Here is a 20,825-nt window from a genome sequence, read left to right as displayed (position 1 = left end):
GTCCACTGTAAAATGGCAATGGTTGTATTTTTCATGGTACACCTCATCTCTTTTCACTTGCAGTCTAGCAGTTTGACAAATTCCTGTTATGTGATGACCACTTTATTTTCCTGATTTGGCATCATGGAACTTTTATATTAAAACAGGATATAAAAGGGAAACAATCTGACTTGATTGAAGAAATCCAGTCAAACATGACTGACCACCTAAAACCATTTACAAAAGAGGATTTACAGATATGTATTAGTCAATTTCAGGCATGATTGAACTAGTGTGGTTCTGCAAGAGGAGCTTACATTGAAGAAAATTAACACTAGACTTTTTTTTTTATTGAATGAAATTTTAAATATTTGTCACATTCACTGAATGTTTTGATGTATTTAGGGCAAAGTTTAATTCCCCTCCTCCCAATCAATATGGATTGGTGTTTTGGTATGAGTAATTTGTGAAACTTTTTTTTTTTTTTTTTCCTAATTAGGTATAAATTATTTCTGAATTTAGCTTCAAATTGTTGCCATGGATAAAAGGAAATTGCAATAAATTAGTTACCAAAGCAGCTAATGCTGTCTTGGGATAAACTGTTTCACGTGTAGTTCAGTTTAGCACAGCAGTTCCCAACCCTTTTTTTTTTTTACCTGCGAACCACTAAGCCTATATTCTCTGAAATTGTGTAATAGTTCTGAATTTTTATTATAAAATATTTCCAGCACTGTTTTTATAAGCAATGAGAATGAAAAAAGTGTAGTATGGAAAATGTATTTATTTAACACTATATACTGTAAGATAGTAAACTAATAAAGAATTGTGGGTAATGGCTTCTTTTGTTAGTAATTCTTTTCTTTATATTTTATTTTACTTTTTTTACCTTTTGTTTATCATCAGTTATATACATATTAGTTCGTTACATATCAACACATTCACAGCCAATCCCTCCCCCCACTAACATCCTATTGTGCATGCTTGCTACGTAAAGACACATGACCCAAACCAATTAAATATAAATTAACATTAAACTATTTTGTAGTTTACAAAAATGTGCCTATATAAATCTAAGCAAACGCCATTACAGAATTTTTACTGCAAAATCCCATGAACACTTCACAAACTGCCTGTTGGGAACCTCAGGTATCCTATAGAGAAACTGAAATGAATTATGTCTGAACTCGTATGTTTGAAAATTAATTACTAACTGAAAAATTGTATGTGAGAAAAATACTGTTTCTTATAAAGCTTAGGTCCAACAGTTATGTTAGTTAACTGGATCTCATAAAATTTTCCTGTTAGTATTAAAAACTTGCATTTTTGTCTTTATAGGTAATGGACAGTGTTTAGGATGGAGGGAAGGAAAGAATGGAAAATACAGATGGATTTCTTATAAAGAGGTATATATCCAGTTAATATTGGTGATGCCTCTACCTTACAAACTGTGTGGAAAAAATCTTTAAATAGATTTTATATTCAGTAAAAATTCATTGTTAGCATTAATGTTAATAATCAGTTGAATCAATTTGCCTTGCAATTTTGAGGATTTGATATTAAATGTCAATAACATGCAACAATGTTGTATGACAGCTACCGCTATCATTTCCACAAAATAAAGGTAACAGTGTAATAACTGCTGATTCAAATAATTTTAATCTGATAAAACATAACATATGCAAATAATTTACAATATTCTACTTTCTTTATAGGAAAGAATGGAACATTAAGTGTTAATATAAATGCTACTGGCAGTGTAGTTTCAAATTAGTACAAAAAGGTCTAGTCTGTGATTTAAATGTGATTGCTGTTAAATTCTTTTCAGCTTCTGCTAGGAATGATAAATACTTTGCATTAAAGTTCTATACAAATGTGGATATCAGTTGATCCACTGTTTAGCACATCAAAATATAGAACATGTGCTTGTGTGGTGGAAGCATAATTTGCATATCCCAGATATTGGCTAATTTATGTAAATTGTTAGAGCTAAGCAATATTCCTTACATGTACACCTTGGTGTTTATTTGCTTGCATGTTTATAAAATTGCTTGAAAGTGTTTTTCAGAAATGATTTATGTGAGTGATATTACTATATAAAGAATATAGCCAAAATAACTAGAGCAACAGATTATTTCCAAGAGACATTCTCAGAGGCTTCACATACCATAATTGTGTTGCAAATCTGTTTATGCCAACTCAGAGCATGATGCACAAAATGGATTCAAGTGTGTACAGCACTTGTAAGATATTCACAAAGGTGTTCATATGCATGTGTGCATGAATGCACATGCAAATTTGGAGGATCCTTCAAAAGAACAAACTGCATCCTTATTGTTTTTTTACATTGTTTGCATGAAAGTGACGATATGGCATACTTGCAATTCTGTAATTTTCTGTTAAATTAGGTACAGCAGGCCCTCGTTATAACGTGGTTTGCTTTATGCTTATTCGCTATAATGCTATTCTTATGTTATAACCTGTATCTGACTATAACTCTGTCACAAATCACTATAACACTCTTTGACATAACAGTTTTGGCATATTTAACGAAATCGTTTGATTTGGAGTTGATAGCTTGAAAATGAATAGCAAAACAGCATTAAAACGTTTCCCATGCAGACTTGAGAAATTTTCCAATGCTCAGTGAAATTTTTTTGCACGCTAATTTAATTGCAGTACATTGACTTATGTAGTTCAGAGATCAACATTTTAAAAAATGAGCAAGTATATTGCTTGTAATATTTGCATTATATGCATTTATCCAAAGTCTAGTCATCACTCAGTACAGCATTAGACATGTATAACTGTCAGTTTACTCTAACATTGTATAATTAATGCAACCAATGCAATTACATTTTCGAAGAGTTAATAATGGTGGATAAGAATGAAAAAGCAACGTCTGGATGCAGTACAAAGACAAATGTAAGAAAAAGACAATTTGAAAATTAAATTAGGTGTTTTGAAGCAAATCGATTCTGGTAAACGACAAGTGGATGTATGCCATAATTTAGGACTGGCAAATTTAACTGTGAGAACAATTATAAAAAATAATTAATTTTAGCAGCAGGAAAGACAGCTGTTCCACTGCAAGCAACTAGGGCTAGCTGGCTAGTAGGATTGAAATGGAGACTTTAAATAATTTTATCGAAGATAACATCCAATGCAGAATTCAGTTAATTAAAAGAGAGATTAGCCTATATGTTGATCTGAAGAAAACTCGCCTAAAAAAAATGTGGAACCATTTAAAACTAGTAAGGGCTAGTTGAATAGATTTAAAATCCAGGGAGAAGCCACAAGTGCAGATCAAGGACCCAAAACTTTCAAAAAACTTGTTAAAATTATTGAAGAGGGGTATTGTGTGTTCTACTTAAGTTTTTAACATAGATGAAACAGGACTTTTTTTTGGAAACGAATGCCTAAAAGAAGTTTCATATTGAAAGAAGGAAAAAAATGCCAGCTTGCAAAGTGGCGAAGGATCAGTTGACTTTATTGTTGGGTGGTAACGCTGTGGGGATTTAAAATTAAAACCCCTTTAATTTACCAGGAAGAGGGCCAAAATCAACACATTTTTCATAATTAAATTAAATCAATTTAGATAAATTAAATTCATGGTTTTAATTGGAATTTTAAGTTTAATTTTGATATATAAGTATCAAAATTAAATTAACATAATTATATACGTATGTAATGCAGAATATTTTATATGTACAAATATTTGAATATTAAATATTTTGACTGACATTTTTGCATCTTTTCACTACCATTTATTATTGTTTAGGAAATATTCTATGGCACTGACCACAACTCACAAATATATGTTACCTTATGGGAATGCGCCGCTTGTGTATACTGTGGATTCACTTATCGCTCTGTTTTTCCGGAACAAATTATCGGCGTTAGGGGGGGGTCACCTGTATAAGAAAACCCCTGTTTTATCCAGTAATATCCTAACATGCACAATTTTTGCTATTGGGATCTGGTTTTCAAAACCTGTACTGGTGCAGAAATATTCTTCAGCAGATGAGATGGTGTGGCATGTCAGGAGATGAAGTTGTGGGCTCAGTTTTTCTTGACTTCACGCTGATGGGCAAAATATTATCAAAACCCCATAACATCTTTAGTTACAGAACAATAGTTAACTGCACAAAACTGCAGCAGTGCAATAGTGGATTTGATATGTTAGTGAATTTTGATAAGATGGATTTGATAAGTCTAGTGTGTAGGATATGGGGGGGATGATCTCTTGGCCACTGTTCTCCTGATATTCCTCTTGACTTTCTTTTGGGGTTTCATTAAAGTATGAAACACCTATTATCATTGTAAATGATCTCTGATAAAGAGGATACATGCAACTTTAACTTTTGTTATTTTAAAGGATGTTTGCATTAAAGGTTATAAGTTTGTATTATGAGAAAGGGAGGCCACATTCAGTATATGAATAACATTAAAATCACATTTTGGCTCTGATTTTGACTCTACACACATAGCATTTAAATTATTGCTTGATGTTAGTTTCTGTAAATTCAGAATGTTGTAAATTATTTGTTCTTTTTGTCAGGGACAATTTAAATTGCCATTGTTATGTCATTACGTTTTTATTTTGTGTAAATAATAGCAAATGGTCCAATTTGCAAGCTTAAGCACCAAATTATGCATTCCTATTTCATTTACTTTTTCTTTTATTTCCTGCAACTCAATTTATTGCATAATGAAATTTTTGCTTCCTTCAGTTTCATGAAATTGCTGCTTTCCACCCCTGAATTTTTTTTTTCTTTTTAAAAATAACTTTTTTTTTTTTTTTTGCATAAGGAAATGCAACATGTAGTTGCCTTTGTACTAGCTGTTCAACATGGCTAAATGCACCTGCTAGAAAGCAAACACAAATGTTTGTTTGTTCCTCTTTTTTTCCCTCCAAATAAAATCAGTTTACATTGATTTCAGAAGCACACAGATATTTCTAGAATAAACAAAGGCCAAGGAACAAATTATCCATTGAAAAAATAGCAGTTGATCTGGTAAAATTTAAATTTAGAAATAAAATCTAAATGGTGATATTTAATCTAAAATTCAAAAAATTTAGTCTAAATATGACAAAAGTCCAGGTAACAAATAGCCTAAACCTACAAATAACTGACTGTGGTGCTTTTTAATTGAAACTTCCTGTATGGAAGTTGCTGTTAGCTACTGAGAATTATGACATATCTTGATTGCTACAATGATAGTGTTATCATTGAAGTATTCCCATTGAAGTATTAGATATGGTCAGATATCTAAGTCTAATGGTGCAAAGTCAAAAAAATCAGGGAATGTGACAGCAGTCCACCAGAATTCTGAAGTTTTCTCTGGCCTCTGTTACAACTCGTTTTCAGCTTTGTCAGTGCTCCTCCCATAACTAGCAGAATTGAGTTTCCTTGTCCCTGGAAATCAACAAAAATAACCCCTCTTTTATTCCAAAAAAAATGGAACATTTTCTGGTGGGTGGCTAAGCCTCTAATTTCTTCTTTATCATAGAATCTGTATTCCTCTCTTGACTTTGGTTCATAATGGTGTACCCAGGTCTTATCTTCATTGATGATGTTAAGAAAATAGTCTCCCATTGTCTCATACTGTTTCAGAAGACTGGGGCGTAAGTCTGCTGTCTTAGCTGCTTGTGATCTGATGTTAAAATTCATGGAATCCACCTAGCACAATGTTCTGCAACCCAGATTGTCCAGAATTGTTTTCAGTACAGGCTTTAAGTCCACTCTGTATTGCATATCCACTCCCTGTGTAATTTTTTGCAGTCACTGTAGTGCAAGGATGGCCTGACTTTGGCATGTCTTTCAAACCACCATTACAATCACTGACATGCCTATCTCACTTCCTAATTATAGTGTCGCCCTCCATTTTCACAGACTACCAGAACTGTAGGGACTACTTTTTAATAGTTTTTGAACCATCTGCCAAGTGACAAAAAATTGTTTTGTAATGACTCTTGTCGAAATATCTTACTGTATTTTAGTAATTAAGAATATAGTAACTGCTGTGTGCACTTCATTTTTTCCCAGTAAAAACAGTTGCTGTATAATTTTATGCAAGTTGGTGATAAACTGAGGAGTGCAAAGTGTTTTGTTGGTAATCTTAAACTTTGCCGAACATGCATTGCATTTAATCCCCTTCTGTAATTGAATTTCTACATATTTATTCTCAGTTTCCTCTCCTTGCCTAACTTTTTTTTTTTTTTTTTTTAAATTGGGTGTTTGTGTATTACAATTGATTTTTATCCCTTTAGTTGAGTGTGGCTGGAGAAGACAATTCAGAATAATCCAAAAGTTATTTTAAGGGTTTTTAAATAGCTTTTTGATGTTTGGTGTACAGTCTGAAATGTTAAATTTTTATTAACATAAGGGGATATTGTATCTTTCAATGTCATAATTTGTCAACAGTTCAGCCTTTGTTGCTGTGAATAGGGACTACTGCCCTCTTATTTCAGGATTTACTGGAAATTTTAGTATGGGTAAATATAGTTTTAAAAGTGAATGGCTGAATAAGAGACAGTAGAAGGACCTTTTATTTCATCACAAGAACAGAAGTAGTGACATTGAACTGTTTGGTTTACTGTAGAAACCTTACTTGTCAAACCTCTATACCCAAATTAAATTTTTGTGAACTTAGTGTAAATAGAAATAGTCTTGTGCTTATACAGTTAGTTATACAATCTGATATAAACTAAATCAATGAAGTTAGTTTATATCAGATTTTTAAAAAATGTATTTAACATAGTAATTACAAGTTATTATACTAAGTTGAATTTTTATTCAAGAGAAATTAGATTTTTTACTTACTTTTGGCACATGTTGTTTCACTGCTGTCCCCTTGGTTGCTGTTTTGATAGGAATGCTGAAGGGCTGGAACGTTAGTACATTGTCAGCTGACTGGTGTTGGGAGTGACTGGTTTTTATAGAGAATTCATTGTTTTTCAAAAGCAATGGCTAAATTTGTGTCAGCTGTTGAAGGATGTAGTAGGTCACTTATTTGAAGTACTTTTCAGTGCATTTAATGATACTTTTTAAAAAATGATTCTTTGCTATGTACATTTCCTTTTGGTTTATGTAATCATGAAGATAAGTTTTTAGTTTAGGTGCATTTTAAAAACTTGGAATAAGGGTAATAGTTCTTCAGTTTGTGAAGAGTCTAGATGTTGGAGTACAGAAGAAACAGGGAACAAGAAGACAATTGATTGAAATTTTTATTATTTCATGCTGTTGAAGAAATTTAAATTTTGGATGTAAGATTTATCTTTACATTTCAACAGTTATAATTACATTTCAAGAGTTTTTTTTTCATCCCAACACAAGTGTATTGTGTAACCAATTTGTAAATACAGTAAAATTAGGATTAAGGAAATCATTAACCTTGTGCAAAAAATTTTCATCTGTGGCTACCCCTTACTCTTAAAGCACGTTAAGAATAATGTTAAACAAATATCTGGAAGATCATGACTTTAAATTTGTTAATATTACAATCCTCAATCACCAGTCTAATCATTATAAACTACTCATATCTGAAACTTTGCTTATTGAAATCTGTGAAAGTGCAATTACCTGTTAATGCCCAACAGAACTATAATAAACAATGTAAGAAAAAAAAGTGGTTCCCAAGCTCTTGCCAACTTAGCTTAATTATAATTAAAAAACCCTGGATGGATATGTCAAACTTCATAGTAACATTCATTTGTTCCAACTTCTTGAAAACCCAAATTTATTATCACACTTTAAGGAGGTTTTTGTTTAAAATCATTCTATTTTGCTTTTATGTTATTGTTAGATGTCTGCCTTAATGAAATCATTTCTACACTTTTGTTATCAGAAATATTGGTGGTGATTATCTCTGCGATCTCACTGTCTATGTATTTGATAATGGGAAAAGCATGGAAATTGTAGTTTTAGTAACATAGATAGATAACTATCCTCTAAAGCTTTCATTTCAAAAGATCTTGAAATAAACTACAGGTAATTTTTACATTGGTTAAAAAATATCAGTTCCAAAAATAGTGTTAATTTAATTTCATTGATTAATTGCAAATGATTTCTGATAGCTCAAGCTTTGTATTAGCAATTTTTATTTAGGTAAAATTTATTTTATCTACTATGAAGTATTCTTGTTAATAGTTTTGTAATTTTCAGGTACTTGAAAGAGCAAAAAACTTTGGGGCAGGATTACTTAAAATTGGGATAAAACATGGTCAGTCCTCTTTCATTGGCATCTATTCTCAAAATTGTGTGGAGGTAAGTAATAAATAGTTTTAAATTTACATGAATGTATTTAAAAGAAAAGTTGATTGTATAAGCTAGTTCCCCCAGTTTTAGTTCATTCAAATATTTATTTTATAATAATATTTAAAGTACATTGTTTTGTAAGATAACAATAGAAAGAGGACAGTTAAACATAATCTAATGTAGTAATTGTATACTTAATTATTGCTTAGTAATTGATAATACAGATTTAAGATTGATAATATTGTAAATATTATCAATTACAGTATTTACAATAATATCAATTATTACAATTGATAATACAGATATACAAGTATTGCGTGCAATTTAGATTTGTCAGTGTCAACAGTGAACAAAATAAACAACAGACAGAATAAGAGAGGTGGTGAAGAGATTGGCACCAATGAAGTTAACTATAATAACCAAGGCAATGAATATGTATTAGTTTAGAGTACAATAACATGCATTTTTTCTTCCTTTTATGTGCCACTCCAGCTACTTTACCCCCAGAAAAATTTTTTAATCGAACTAATTAAAACTCTTAGATAACTAATATATAAAAAATGTAACTTTCTTTATTCTTCTGAGGATATGTGGTTTTTGGTATATCAGGGATATAGTGGCAATATTTTATTAGTCATTCCTGAATTACGTAAACTTAACTTATGTAATGAGTCGTTTACCATATCTCTTATGTCGGGGACTTAAGTGTATTTAACTTTTTAATTACTGCTTTCCTATCCTCTTACTTTTTTTTTTTAACTGTTTCTGACTTTAGCTTCTTAGCTAAAGCACAGTATCTAGAATCTTAGATTGTATTCATTGGCATTAATAGAGGCATACAATGCAAGAAAGCAAGCTTACATAGCATCAGCCAAAAAAAAAAAGCCTCATTTCACCCTTCCATTTGTTCCAAAGGCCTGTCCAGCTCAGCCTTAAATTTATTTAGGCTATTAACTTCCACAACAAAAGAGTGAAGTCTTCCACCAATAAACTACCTGCTGGCTAAAGTCAAATTTCTGCACATCTATTCTACAACTGTCTTTCCTCAATTTGAATCTGTGCCCCCTCAGGTTCTTAATCTGAGCAAGAGGAAGAATCCCATCAGAATTCAGCTTGCTCAACCCATTCAAGGCCTTATACATCTCACAGGTGCTTACTCTCCAGGTGCTGCAATTTGCAGAATTTAAGCCTTTCTTTGTAAGAGCACCCCTTTGTTCTCCTCACTAATCTTATTGCCCTTCTTTGTACTCATTCTAGCAACTCTACATCCTTCCTAAAATCAGGCCTCCAGACTTGTACACAGTACTCTGGGTTTGGCCTGACCATTGCCTTGTATAATGGGACAATCACATCCTTGTCCCTGCTAGCAAAATTCCCATATCATTGACAAGACTCCATGACCTGCCCTGCAGCCCATCTGCACTGCTCAGTGAACTTCATGTTTGACTGTACAATTATCCGCAGGTCTTTTTCTTTAAGTAATTATATACCTTTATCAAGTTTAATTTTATAATAAATTTTCTATATCATATGTAGTGTTGTTCTTACCAGTTTAATTGCCTTGTGTTAACAACCTTTTAATTTGTTTTAGTGGATCTTAACAGAGCTTGCTTCATATTATTACTCAGCAGTTATTGTTCCATTGTATGATACTCTTGGACCACATGCTTGTTCTTATATTATTAATCAAGGTAAGTGTTCTGTTATTTGTGGTTTCTGTATTAGTCATATTTTAATAAATTTCCAATTATCTGTTATACATTAACAAGGCTGTTCTTGAATGTGTATTTGATCATGATATTGGCATTGAGTTTTGTATTTAATTTTTGATGGATTTACTCAAATGATTAACTAATAGCTGTTTTTAACTCAGTTGTTTACACTAATTTCAGAAATGCTTTTGTTTCCTATCACACTTTTTTCACAGATCACTTAAGTTGATGTCATGAGTTGTATTAAGTTAGGAGTAATGTTGTGAATTTGTAAGCTAAATCTTCAAAGGTTGGCAATGCTACTTTCAGTATTTTTTTTTTTTTTTTTTTCTTGACCTTGACAGCTCCATGCAGCAGTAATTTATCAGTGTGAGCTCAGTTTATTTTTGAGTTTATCATTTTAAACTTCTGTGGGAAAGTGAGTAAAATGTCTTCATGCATTTTTTTTTGAACAATTCAAATGTATTTTGTTATTTTTGGAAATCATGTAGTCTTAAAGAAAAGACAAGATATTACAGAATTTGTTAAATGTGTATTGATTATTTTGGAGTGAAATTTGTTGACCAAGATAAACCATGGGCTCCACATAAAGTTTGCTGAACCTGTGTTGAAGCATTAAAATTGCAACAAAAAATGGTAAAGTAAGCTATGCCATTTGCAAATTCCCATGATTTGGCAGGTGCCTATGAGCCACTGATACTGTCACTTTTGTTTAGTTAATGTAGAGGGATACAATTGCAAGGAGTAGAAGGGCATTGTTTATCCTAATATTTTTTCTGCCATTACACCAGTCCGGTAGTTAACCTGCTGATTCCATGAGCTGCACTTATATTGAGGAATGTAGCAGCAAAGAGTGCTGAAGTCTAAACATCTGGGGAACAGTGTCCAGCTGTCAACTGCTTTCACAGTACAAAATCAGTAATCTCGTAAGAAATTTAAATTTACAAAAGCAATCTGCAGAACTCCTTGGTTCTAGACTTAAGTCTAAAACATTTTCTAGCACATTGGATATTTTCCCCAAGGGTTGACTTATACTTGGTTATTTATATTTTTAAAATTTAAAATTTCTATAACCATTGCATTTTTGTGAGGTCCCCCCCCGTTGCAAAGTTCTGTCTGCTTTCTTAAACGTTAATAATTTAACGTTTTAAGCATCTGTATTAGAATGCTTTCATTTTTATATGTGAAAAGCATCTTCCTTGTACAAGGAAGAGATTTTTATCAAAAGATAGTTTTGCATGTTATATATAAAATTATCTTTTCAGATTTGTTTTGAATTACAAGAATTTAAATTAATTGTGAAAATTAAGATATGTAAAAGCATGGACAACAGATGATAAAGAGAAAGGAATGAATATAGACTTCCTTTAAGCTTAATGTTATCACCCATACTTATTTCTACTAATGTAATAATTCCAATTGAAAATTGTTAAGGAGTGCAAAATAGATAACATTCGTTAATCTTTTTTGGTTTTCGTTGCCAATTTCTGTGTTGGTTTTCCCAATCATTGAAGTGGAAAGCTTACTGGTTTCCAAGTGACTATGAAATCAGTACAAGAAAATACTGCTGTTTGGTTGAGGGTATCACTAGAGTTTATTTTCCTTTCTTCTTAGTAAGTGCCAATCCTGCAACTAGTAAATAAATGAATGCATTGAAAAGCAATCTGATTTTATTTGAACCTAGTGCAGTATATTACAAAATCTTTAGAACCAAGCTTTGAGAATTTCCCAAAGCATGAACATGTAGAAAACCACCAAAATCAGTTTCATTTTGTATTAGGTAGGAATAGTTCAGTTTATTATTTTAACTGAAATTAGCATTGTCCTCTGTGATAAGAGGAAAAGGTTAAATTCCATGTAGTCAGTTAAGAAGACAGGCTTAAAATATCTTAGATGCAAATTCATATAATAGGGGACTAATTTATTCTGTTTTTAGTGGCTAGCAGACTTTATTTATTATTTGTTTTTTTTTTTTATGTGTTATGGTCTCTTAGTGCTCATAATAAAGGAATTTCTGGTATACACTAATTTCTTTTAAATGTATCATTTTTACATTTAAAAAGAAAAAGATGCATCTCTGCTTAAAAGGGCATTCCTTGACTGCCCAGTTCAGAACCTGCTGGTTTCTTATCACACTGTTCTCTCATGGGGGATGCTGAAAGGTAGTCTATTGTGAAATCCTAGAATCTTAGCAGTTGAGTCTTCTAGGCAAAGGGAAAGATAGCCTAAATTTAAATGCTGAGGATCAGATACATGCAAAACTTGTTCAAATGATTACATGTTTTTCTTAGGATTTGTTTTATCCATTCAGAAATTGAACTTTATTATGCAATTGCCAGAGGCTTCAGATTATATATATATTTTGTATAGTTTAAGTACGTAAAATAGGTAAGATATATTTCATATGGTACAAGCTGGTAGCTACTTAACCCTATAATAGCCGTAACTGGTCCATGAGGCCAAACCTAGTAAAGGATGATCATTAGTCAAAGCAAAAGAAAAAATAAAACAAATAATAAACATGATAATATATATCAAGTCAATTATAGGTAATAGGACACATTGAAAGGGACTTTATTGAGGGCTAACCCTTTCAATATGTCTCCTACAATTAACCCAGCTATCGGTTTCTGATATCATCTGCCTGTTTAACACGGTCAAAAGGTAATTCATGCGATACATGGATAAGTATAATTAAGGTTGGACAATAATTTTGATGTTAACAGGCTGGATGACTTTAGCCCAACCGATAGCTAAGACAGCAAAAGCATATATTAAGGAAGAAGAGAAATAAATGAGAACCAATATCCTTCAATTAATGTCTAAGAATATATAAATTCATACACCGACCATTGAATAAAATTTAATGACTACAATCTTTACACACAAAAAAAAATAAATAAATAAATAAAAAAAAAATAAAAAAAAATATTTACAATAAACTATTACGGAATGCTAAAAACTGTAATAAAAGATCATTTACAATAAAATTTGCTAAAATATAAAACATTAAAAGCGCTAAAAATCTGAAGCTTTCGGGAGCGTCAGCTCCCTTCTTCAACAGTGATATGACTTCCTGCAACATCTCCTTAAGTTCTGACCATGTGCCGATTGAACCACGTGGAGAAATACCACGTGTGGAGGTACCGTGAGCCTGCTACTTAAGGAGATGTTGCAGGAAGTCATATCACTGTTGAAGAAGGGAGCTGACGCTCCCGAAAGCTTCAGATTTTTAGCGCTTTTAATGTTTTATATTTTAGCAAATTTTATTGTAAATGATCTTTTATTACAGTTTTTAGCATTCCGTAATAGTTTATTGTAAATATTTTTTTTATTTATTTTTTTTTTTTTTTGTGTAAAGATTGTAGTCATATTAAATTTTATTCAATGGTCGGTGTATGAATTTATATATTCTTAGACATGAGTTTTCCCGACCTCAGAGGCCTCTTTCAGGATATCCTTCAATTAATATCAAATTAATAGGTACAAAAGGAGCATAAGCTAAAAAAGATAATGGATTCAAGGTTTAAGAATAGCAATAGTACCTCAATCCCCCCCCCCCCCCCTCAAATTACTCTAATAGTTCATGAGGTAAGAAAAATAGAATATGATAGTAAAACTAAAGGGAAAACTATAATGGAAATGTACGTCAGATTTTACCGGGAGCGTAACTTCCCGTCCCTTGTAGAAAGAGATCCTGGTATATCATAAGTATAATGAAACAAAATATGATAATATAATTTTATGGAAAAGTATCGGACTGTGGAAAGGCATAATTCCAATATGCTTAAATCATGGTAAAACATTACGTTAAGAAAACCAAACTAATTAGGCAAAAATCCAACTTACCACAAATAAGAAAGCACTTGCAGTAGTGCAAGTGTTAATTTATATCCAATGTTAGCAAATGCCAGCACCCTCACAGTTCTGATATGTAATTTAGTTGAGAAATAATTAAATAAATTAAGACTAAGAGCAAAAAAGGCTCAATAGTATAATTAGGCATATGGCACTAAAATTCAGTATATTTAAAAATAAAGAAGTGCAAAAATAGTTAAGGTTCTCAGTAGAAAAAGATGGCTAAGGGGGAAGCCATGAATTAATTACTACCTCAGAAGCAAATATAGGTACAACTTTTTCAATGAGCGTAAGCTATATTAGCATTGCTCCTGAGGCAGTGCCTAATTATGTACATATGTACAGGCTCTGTAGAAACTGCTAAAGTCAACAATACAGTAGTTGAAAAAGTACCAATAATGAGAGTAAAATATTAATGCTGCAAAACTTTGGCTATGATGTATTGCTGGTTAAGATGATAATTGCATTTATTTAAAGCTATCAAAATAGCTGTATGTAGTTTTATATTAATAAAACGTTCCGGGAATCCATTGTCGATTAGCTTATGTCTAAAATCTATAAGTGTGCTGATTATGTTATCTGCATTATTGCATATTTTGATTCTTCTAATACCCTGTGACAAAATATTTTTGTGGATCCTTATGGAGATATTTGAATGCCAATTGGTTAGGTCAATGGATTTAAATCCAAATGCATTACGCTTGTCGTAAACATAGGTATCTATTTTATTATTTAGTACTTGTATGTTTATGTCCAGGTATGTGGCTATTTTAGTACTATGCTTATTAGTAGCTATTTCCAGTTCCTGCGGGTATCTGCAAATTTCGGTGAGAAAGTTAGGATAATTGAATAAGATTTAAATCATCAGTGTATCTGTACATAGCTATTTCCTTATTAATTTTTATTTCAAAGTAATGCAGGTAGAGATTGGCAACCAGGCAAGAGCTACTAGCACCCATAGCAATACCAGTATGTTGTCTGTATATATTGGTACCATTGTATATATAGCTATTGAAAATGCAAAGATTTATTAGGTCATTCCTATATATATATATATATATATATATATATATCAGCTTATGAGTGGCAAAGTTAGGAAAGTACTTAGGATAGCAATATACTCCTGCCCTTGTATTGCACTAATAGCTGAGTGGAAGAATTTTAGGGGAAGGACAGTGAAAAAAAAGATTGAAGAAAATACAGTTTGTGCTCAGGTAATCCGGGGACACAAGTTCATATGTTAATGTCTACTCTAATACTTAAATTAAGCCTAAAGCTGTTAACTATTATAATTAGAAATATATAAACCAATTAACATTTAAGAACTCAATGATGTTTGATCATTGTGCAAAAGAATGTTTATTCTTCATCATTAACTAAATGCACAATCGTTGATCACTCATTATTAGCTCGGCATTTGTCGGTTTGTTGCACAAGGAGTCTTCTTCAGAAATGGTTCAAGAGGTGTTTGTTTCCAAGAATCTTCTCTTTTAATTATAGATTTCACGATTGCATGCATAAGCATTTTTTAACGGCACACACAAATTGCAACTAACATGATTCTTATAACGGAACATATGATAACAGTGAAAGTGTAGTGCATTTTAATGATTCAAATTGGTAACTAATACAATTTACAAACCATGCTCATGACCTTAAAAATGACGAGTGCCGAGCTAATAATGAGTGATCAACGATTGTGCATTTAAACTGTATTGTATACCTATGCACATGGTTTGGAATGTGGTGTTTATGAATCCCACATTAACATTGATTTTTTGTAATTAATCATTTTCGATTTTGTTGATACTTGGTGGGGGGAAAAACTCAAAGCAAGAACTTCCTGTAATTTAGTTTCATCTTAGTATTATTTTAGCTAGTGATTTTTTTTTTTGTGAGCATTACAATAGTATGCCTTCATCACATTGGTTTGTCTTGGACCGTAAGAGGTCGCCACCTATGCCCATGACAAACAATCATTCTCACTTTTTGGTTCTGGCTTGCCACGTACTGGTCGGTAAGTCTTATCAGTGGCGTTGTATAATTTTTTTTATTTTTTATATATATATATACAGTCGAACTTCCTATACGAAATTCGTTATAGAGAAATTTCGTTATACAGAGAATATCTTTTTTTATTAGAAATTGTTTTTGAAATAAAATACATTAAAAATAATACTTATTTAAATTAAGTTTACACAATTTTTGCCGGTAAATGTCACAAATTAAAAAATTAATTTTTGTTTGCACAGTACAATTAAAAAATTGTCTGTCTGATTCTCAAAGAAAACCTCACATTTGTTGATAGCATTAAAAACATTATCAGGAACATTTTCACAAAACTGTAGACACATACGAACCGTTTTAAAAGCGTTAATCATTTCTTCGCGAGTTGGCTTTTCTACGGGTTGTTCTGATGCATTTCTTCATGATCATGGTCGCGTCTAACACTGTTCAACAGTATTTCATCTTCATTTGGATGTTCTGCTGTGATCTACATGAACATAACTATCCAGTGTTATTTCATTTTCCATGTTTCTGGACAATTCTAATAATGTCCAAAAATTTTTCAGTTGTGAAAGGGACAGTTCATCTTGTTCATCCAGTTGTTGTTAGACTTCTGTATTCAATGCACCTGCTTTCGAAAAACAATTTTGAATAGTGTATTCAGTGATATCGTTTGTCCAAACTTTTGCCAGTTCAGAGATGCAATCTCTAAGGTTAATTGTAACCTCCAAGTTTCTATTTTCTGATAACACATTGACAATCTTCATTATTATTCTCTTTCGATAATGAAATTTAAAATTTTTAATAATGCCTTGGTCCATTGGCTGGAGTTTTGACGTTATGTTTGGTGGTAAAAACAACTTCGCACTTAAGTTTGGCAGGATGTGTGGGACAGTTGTCCCATTACCAACACTATTTTCCTTTTTTCTTTTGTTATACGCTTGTCTAGTTTTGATATCCATTCTTCAAAAATATCACTTGTCATCCATGCTTTTTTATTAAAAGGTGTAGTCAACTTCCAAAGATTGTGCCTCTAAAACATCTTAGGTTTTTTGATATTTCGACGACTAAAAGTCTTAATTTTTCACTTTCTGTCATATTTGCTCCAACTAGCACAGTGATTCTTTCTTTGCTTTGTTTTCCGCCAAAAGATTTATCATCCTTAAAAGCAAGTGTTCTATTCAGTAAACATTTAAAGAATAAACCCATTTCGTCAGCATTAGAAACATCTTATGCTCATTCTTCCAAAATCTTTAAGGTATTGTTCCTCCAACTGTTGCAATCTTTTGCTTACATTAACACTTTCTCCACAAATAACCTTTTCCAGAATTCTGTGGCGCTTCTTAAATTTATCTAGCCATCCAGTGCTCGCATTAAATTCCGTATGTCCAAGGGACTGTGCAAATTTCAGAGCTTGTTGCTTAATTATTAGGCCCGATATTGGGATATTCTTTTCACGTATCATTTGCACCCATTTTAGAAAACTATCAACGTCTTCATATATACACAACTTAATTCGCTTCTTGTCTGCTCCTCCTTCAACTGCATTTAAAATAGATTCTCGATTTTTTTTAAAATCGTAGATAAACTGCTTGCAGATATGCCATATTTCTCCGCAACATCTTTTTTCTTAAAACCCTGGTCAATATCATAATAATCTTTGTTTTATCATTAATACTTAAACACTTTCTCTTCGTTGTTTTTGCAATTGTAAAAATTACTGGACTGCAGCTCTCGCCGATACATACACTGCAAACTTCGCTGTGCTGGCCATATAGTGAATTGTTAGTACACGTACTGCCTACTCAATGACGTTTGCTTGCCAATTCAACAGTATCACTCCCTTTGAAGAAATATACAACTTTGTGAATTTCTTTTATTCTGCTTTCATTCATATATACACGGAAGAAAATTTGATTAACGTATGCTGTATGTTACTTTTCAGAAAGAAAAAAAAATAAAAGAGCCTATGATCATATAGCCTATGATTTACGAACGAAAAAAAAAAAAAATTCATGAAAACCATCTACTGGGGGTCCAGTTAGACGAGAATGGACATATCAAATAATGATTGACATGAAGGTCATGTGGTACAGTTGAGGTGAGAAGCGAATGTCACTCAATAGGCATTACTAAAAACAGACTATGGTAGCATTCTATGTATTGCTGCCACAGCATGCTAAAGGTTTACCGCAGCAAATTTTGCTTTCCCCTGAGCCAACATCAATTTACAAATCTACCCTATTTATTGTAAAGTTTACGATCACTTTTAAGAAAACCCATTTGGTTTAATAACTGTAACAAAAATGAAACAAAGACCCTCCTACAGGCGTCAACAGCCGCAAGTGTTCACTAAAAGGATGATTATTTAATTCCAGATGCTAATGCGAAATTTCGGAGGGAAGGAGGCAGTATATTTGAGCGGCTGTTTAGCAGTAAATGCTTAAATCTTAAAAAAATGCTTTTACTAATTTTTTTTTTAAAAATTTGTTATAGAGAGACTAACACTTCGTTATATGAGGTTAATTTTACATGTAATTTTGTTTCAAGATGCAATGTTTTGCGGAAAAATTCTTAATATAGAGAAATTTGTTAAATAGAAGTTCGTAATAGAGAAGTTCCACTGTATATTAATTTCTAACTAGCAGCAATAGTCAACAGCTTAAAAGTATAGGTAACTTAATGTAGATGCCACAGTTTTCTGTACATCAGATAAATTCCTTTCTTTTAAATTTTTGGCCCCAACACAATTATGTACAAGAAACTATTGAAACGTTAATGGTGGCATATATGGACTATTTCAGTACAATATAGTGAAATGGTGTGGCATCCTGAAGAGATAGCAGTTTCACATCTACTGCCAAGTTACCTTCTAAATTTTAATTTAAAAAAAAATTAGTTTTGAGTTAATGTTAGTTGGTTTATGTTTCTAATTATAATAGTTAACAGCATTAGGATTAATTTAAGTATTAGAGTTGATATTAACATAATATTTCGGATATACAGAGATACCAAGACATCTTCCAAATTGCAAAAACCTACCCAATCAAGGACTGTTACTAATACGGAAGAGATCCTGCGCCCCCGGATTACCTGAGCACCAACTGTATTTTCTTCATATTCTTTTCACTGTCTTCCCGTAAAATTCTTCAACATTCTGAGTTATTAGTGCAGTACGAGGCAGGAATGTATTGCTATCCTAAGTACTATCCTAACTTCGCCCCCCATTAGCTGTATAGCTAGACGTGGACTTCTTATGGAACAACATACATTTAAATAAATCAATACAAAATATATATAATTACTTAAGCAAATAATCCCTATATATATATATATAGGGATTATTTGGACAGCAGGTCCAAATTTATGTGAAATATCACCAAACAGAGATTTATACCACTACAATAAAACAAAACAAAAATAGACAAAAAAAAATAAATTTAACGGTGCCGATTAGAGGGGGCACCGTTAAAATATCTCAAATTATTCTAGAATTGGATGTTCACTTTAATTGATGAGTACAGTTACTATTTTTGACTTATATAATCTTAATTAGTAACAATTGCATATTTATTATTTCAGCTGAAATCAGTGTTATTGTCTGTGATAAAGAGGAAAAGGTTAAATCTCTCTTAGCAGAAGCAACCCAAACTTCAGTTTTGAAACACATTGTTGTGATCAATCCAGTATCTAACAGCACTGTTAAACAGGCACAGGAGTGTGGAATTTCATTGTATAGTTTCAATGAAATTGAGGTTAGTATTGTAATTTGATTTTGCTCTAAATAAAACTAAGTTCGGTCTTGTTTCAATGTGTATGAAGTTGGCTTATTAATTCATGTAGTTTTAAAGAAACATTTGATCTGTGTTTACATTACTTAGTGTTTTTTTTTTTTTTTTTTTAAATGTTCATTTCCACATCCTGGTGGCTAAATGGCCAGAAGAACAACTGTGCACAACACTACTCATGTACAATATCCATACACTTTTAAATCTCTGGCCTTTACAGCGTACTGTATCACACGACAATGCAAACTACGCGGAGATGGGGGAAACCCCTGGTGCTGTTTGACCCCAAACACACTGTACTTCCACGTCGGTAAAAAGTTTGTATAGGTAAATTAAGCATATCAGTTAAAGCTATGAGCTATTTGTTGAATTGTGTTAAAGTGCTTAGTTAGATTGGAGTAACTGTAAACAGTGCTGAGTTAAATATATAATTCCACATTTTATTACACAACTAGTTTTTTGGATTATAAATATTGGAAAAAGCATTTCTATATTAGATATTTAGTTAAGCATGTGATCTTGCTGAAAAATGAAGTTTTGGATCTGGTCAAAAGCTAGGGTGACCTGTTAATAAATGCCAAATAAACAAATTTTATTGATCTGCATTTAGCAACACATGGGCATATTTATTTTTAGGTAGTAGAAGGGGACCTCCCTACCTGCCAAACCCAACCCCAATGTTAGAACCCAATCAACTAACATAAAGGTGGTTGGTAAACTGACTTCAGATTGCTGTAATAAAATAAACAATGAAAATTTTCATACCTTACAAGTTACCCTCTTCAAAATAATTGTCGTTTTTTTTTTTCTCTCTCCTGCCATTCACATCTTCAGTGGACCAAAAAATGAGTTTCCTTAAGTACACTCTTCAGTAGGTGGGAAGGAGCAGCAGTGTGTAGCACACGCTTCTTGATTAGACCGGGGTTCGAGCCCGTCACCACCAAATACGGAGGATGCGGAAAGGTCAGGGAATTACCACTGCATATCCCAGAGCAATGTGGCCTTAGTTGCTAATGCTCCTAAAAACCAAATAACAACAACCCTCTTCAGTTTAGGGATGAGAAAGTAAAGGAGCTATGTCTGGCAAGCATGTTCACACACAGGGATTTTTTTTTTGGCCAGAAACTGGTGAACAGGCAGTGCATTGCCTTGATAGAGCATCCAACTGTACTTCCACAATTCAGGTCTCTTCCTTTGTTTTCTCTCTCTCTCTCTCTCTCTCT

The 20,825-nt window shown here is 32.3% G+C and overlaps 1 protein-coding gene across 1 annotated transcript in view; it reads left to right on the top strand.

The window, feature by feature from the left end:
* Positions 1-20,825, top strand: part of LOC150081651 (long-chain-fatty-acid--CoA ligase 1-like) — a 254,279-nt gene that overhangs the window by 128,220 nt on the left and 105,234 nt on the right. The window contains exons 4-7 of the mRNA XM_090380577.1: positions 1,315-1,382; positions 8,145-8,246; positions 9,829-9,928; positions 19,397-19,569. Of these exons, the coding sequence (XP_090236703.1) occupies positions 1,315-1,382; positions 8,145-8,246; positions 9,829-9,928; positions 19,397-19,569 (443 nt within the window). The remainder of the gene's footprint in view (positions 1-1,314; positions 1,383-8,144; positions 8,247-9,828; positions 9,929-19,396; positions 19,570-20,825) is intronic.

The sequence above is a fragment of the Mastigoproctus giganteus genome, chromosome 8, assembly GCF_048544385.1.
Source record: "Mastigoproctus giganteus isolate SK-2022 chromosome 8, ASM4854438v1, whole genome shotgun sequence".
NCBI classification, from domain to species: domain Eukaryota; kingdom Metazoa; phylum Arthropoda; class Arachnida; order Uropygi; family Thelyphonidae; genus Mastigoproctus; species Mastigoproctus giganteus.
Note: the sequence above shows the minus strand (reverse complement) of the source record. Positions and strands in the feature narration are given on the sequence as shown.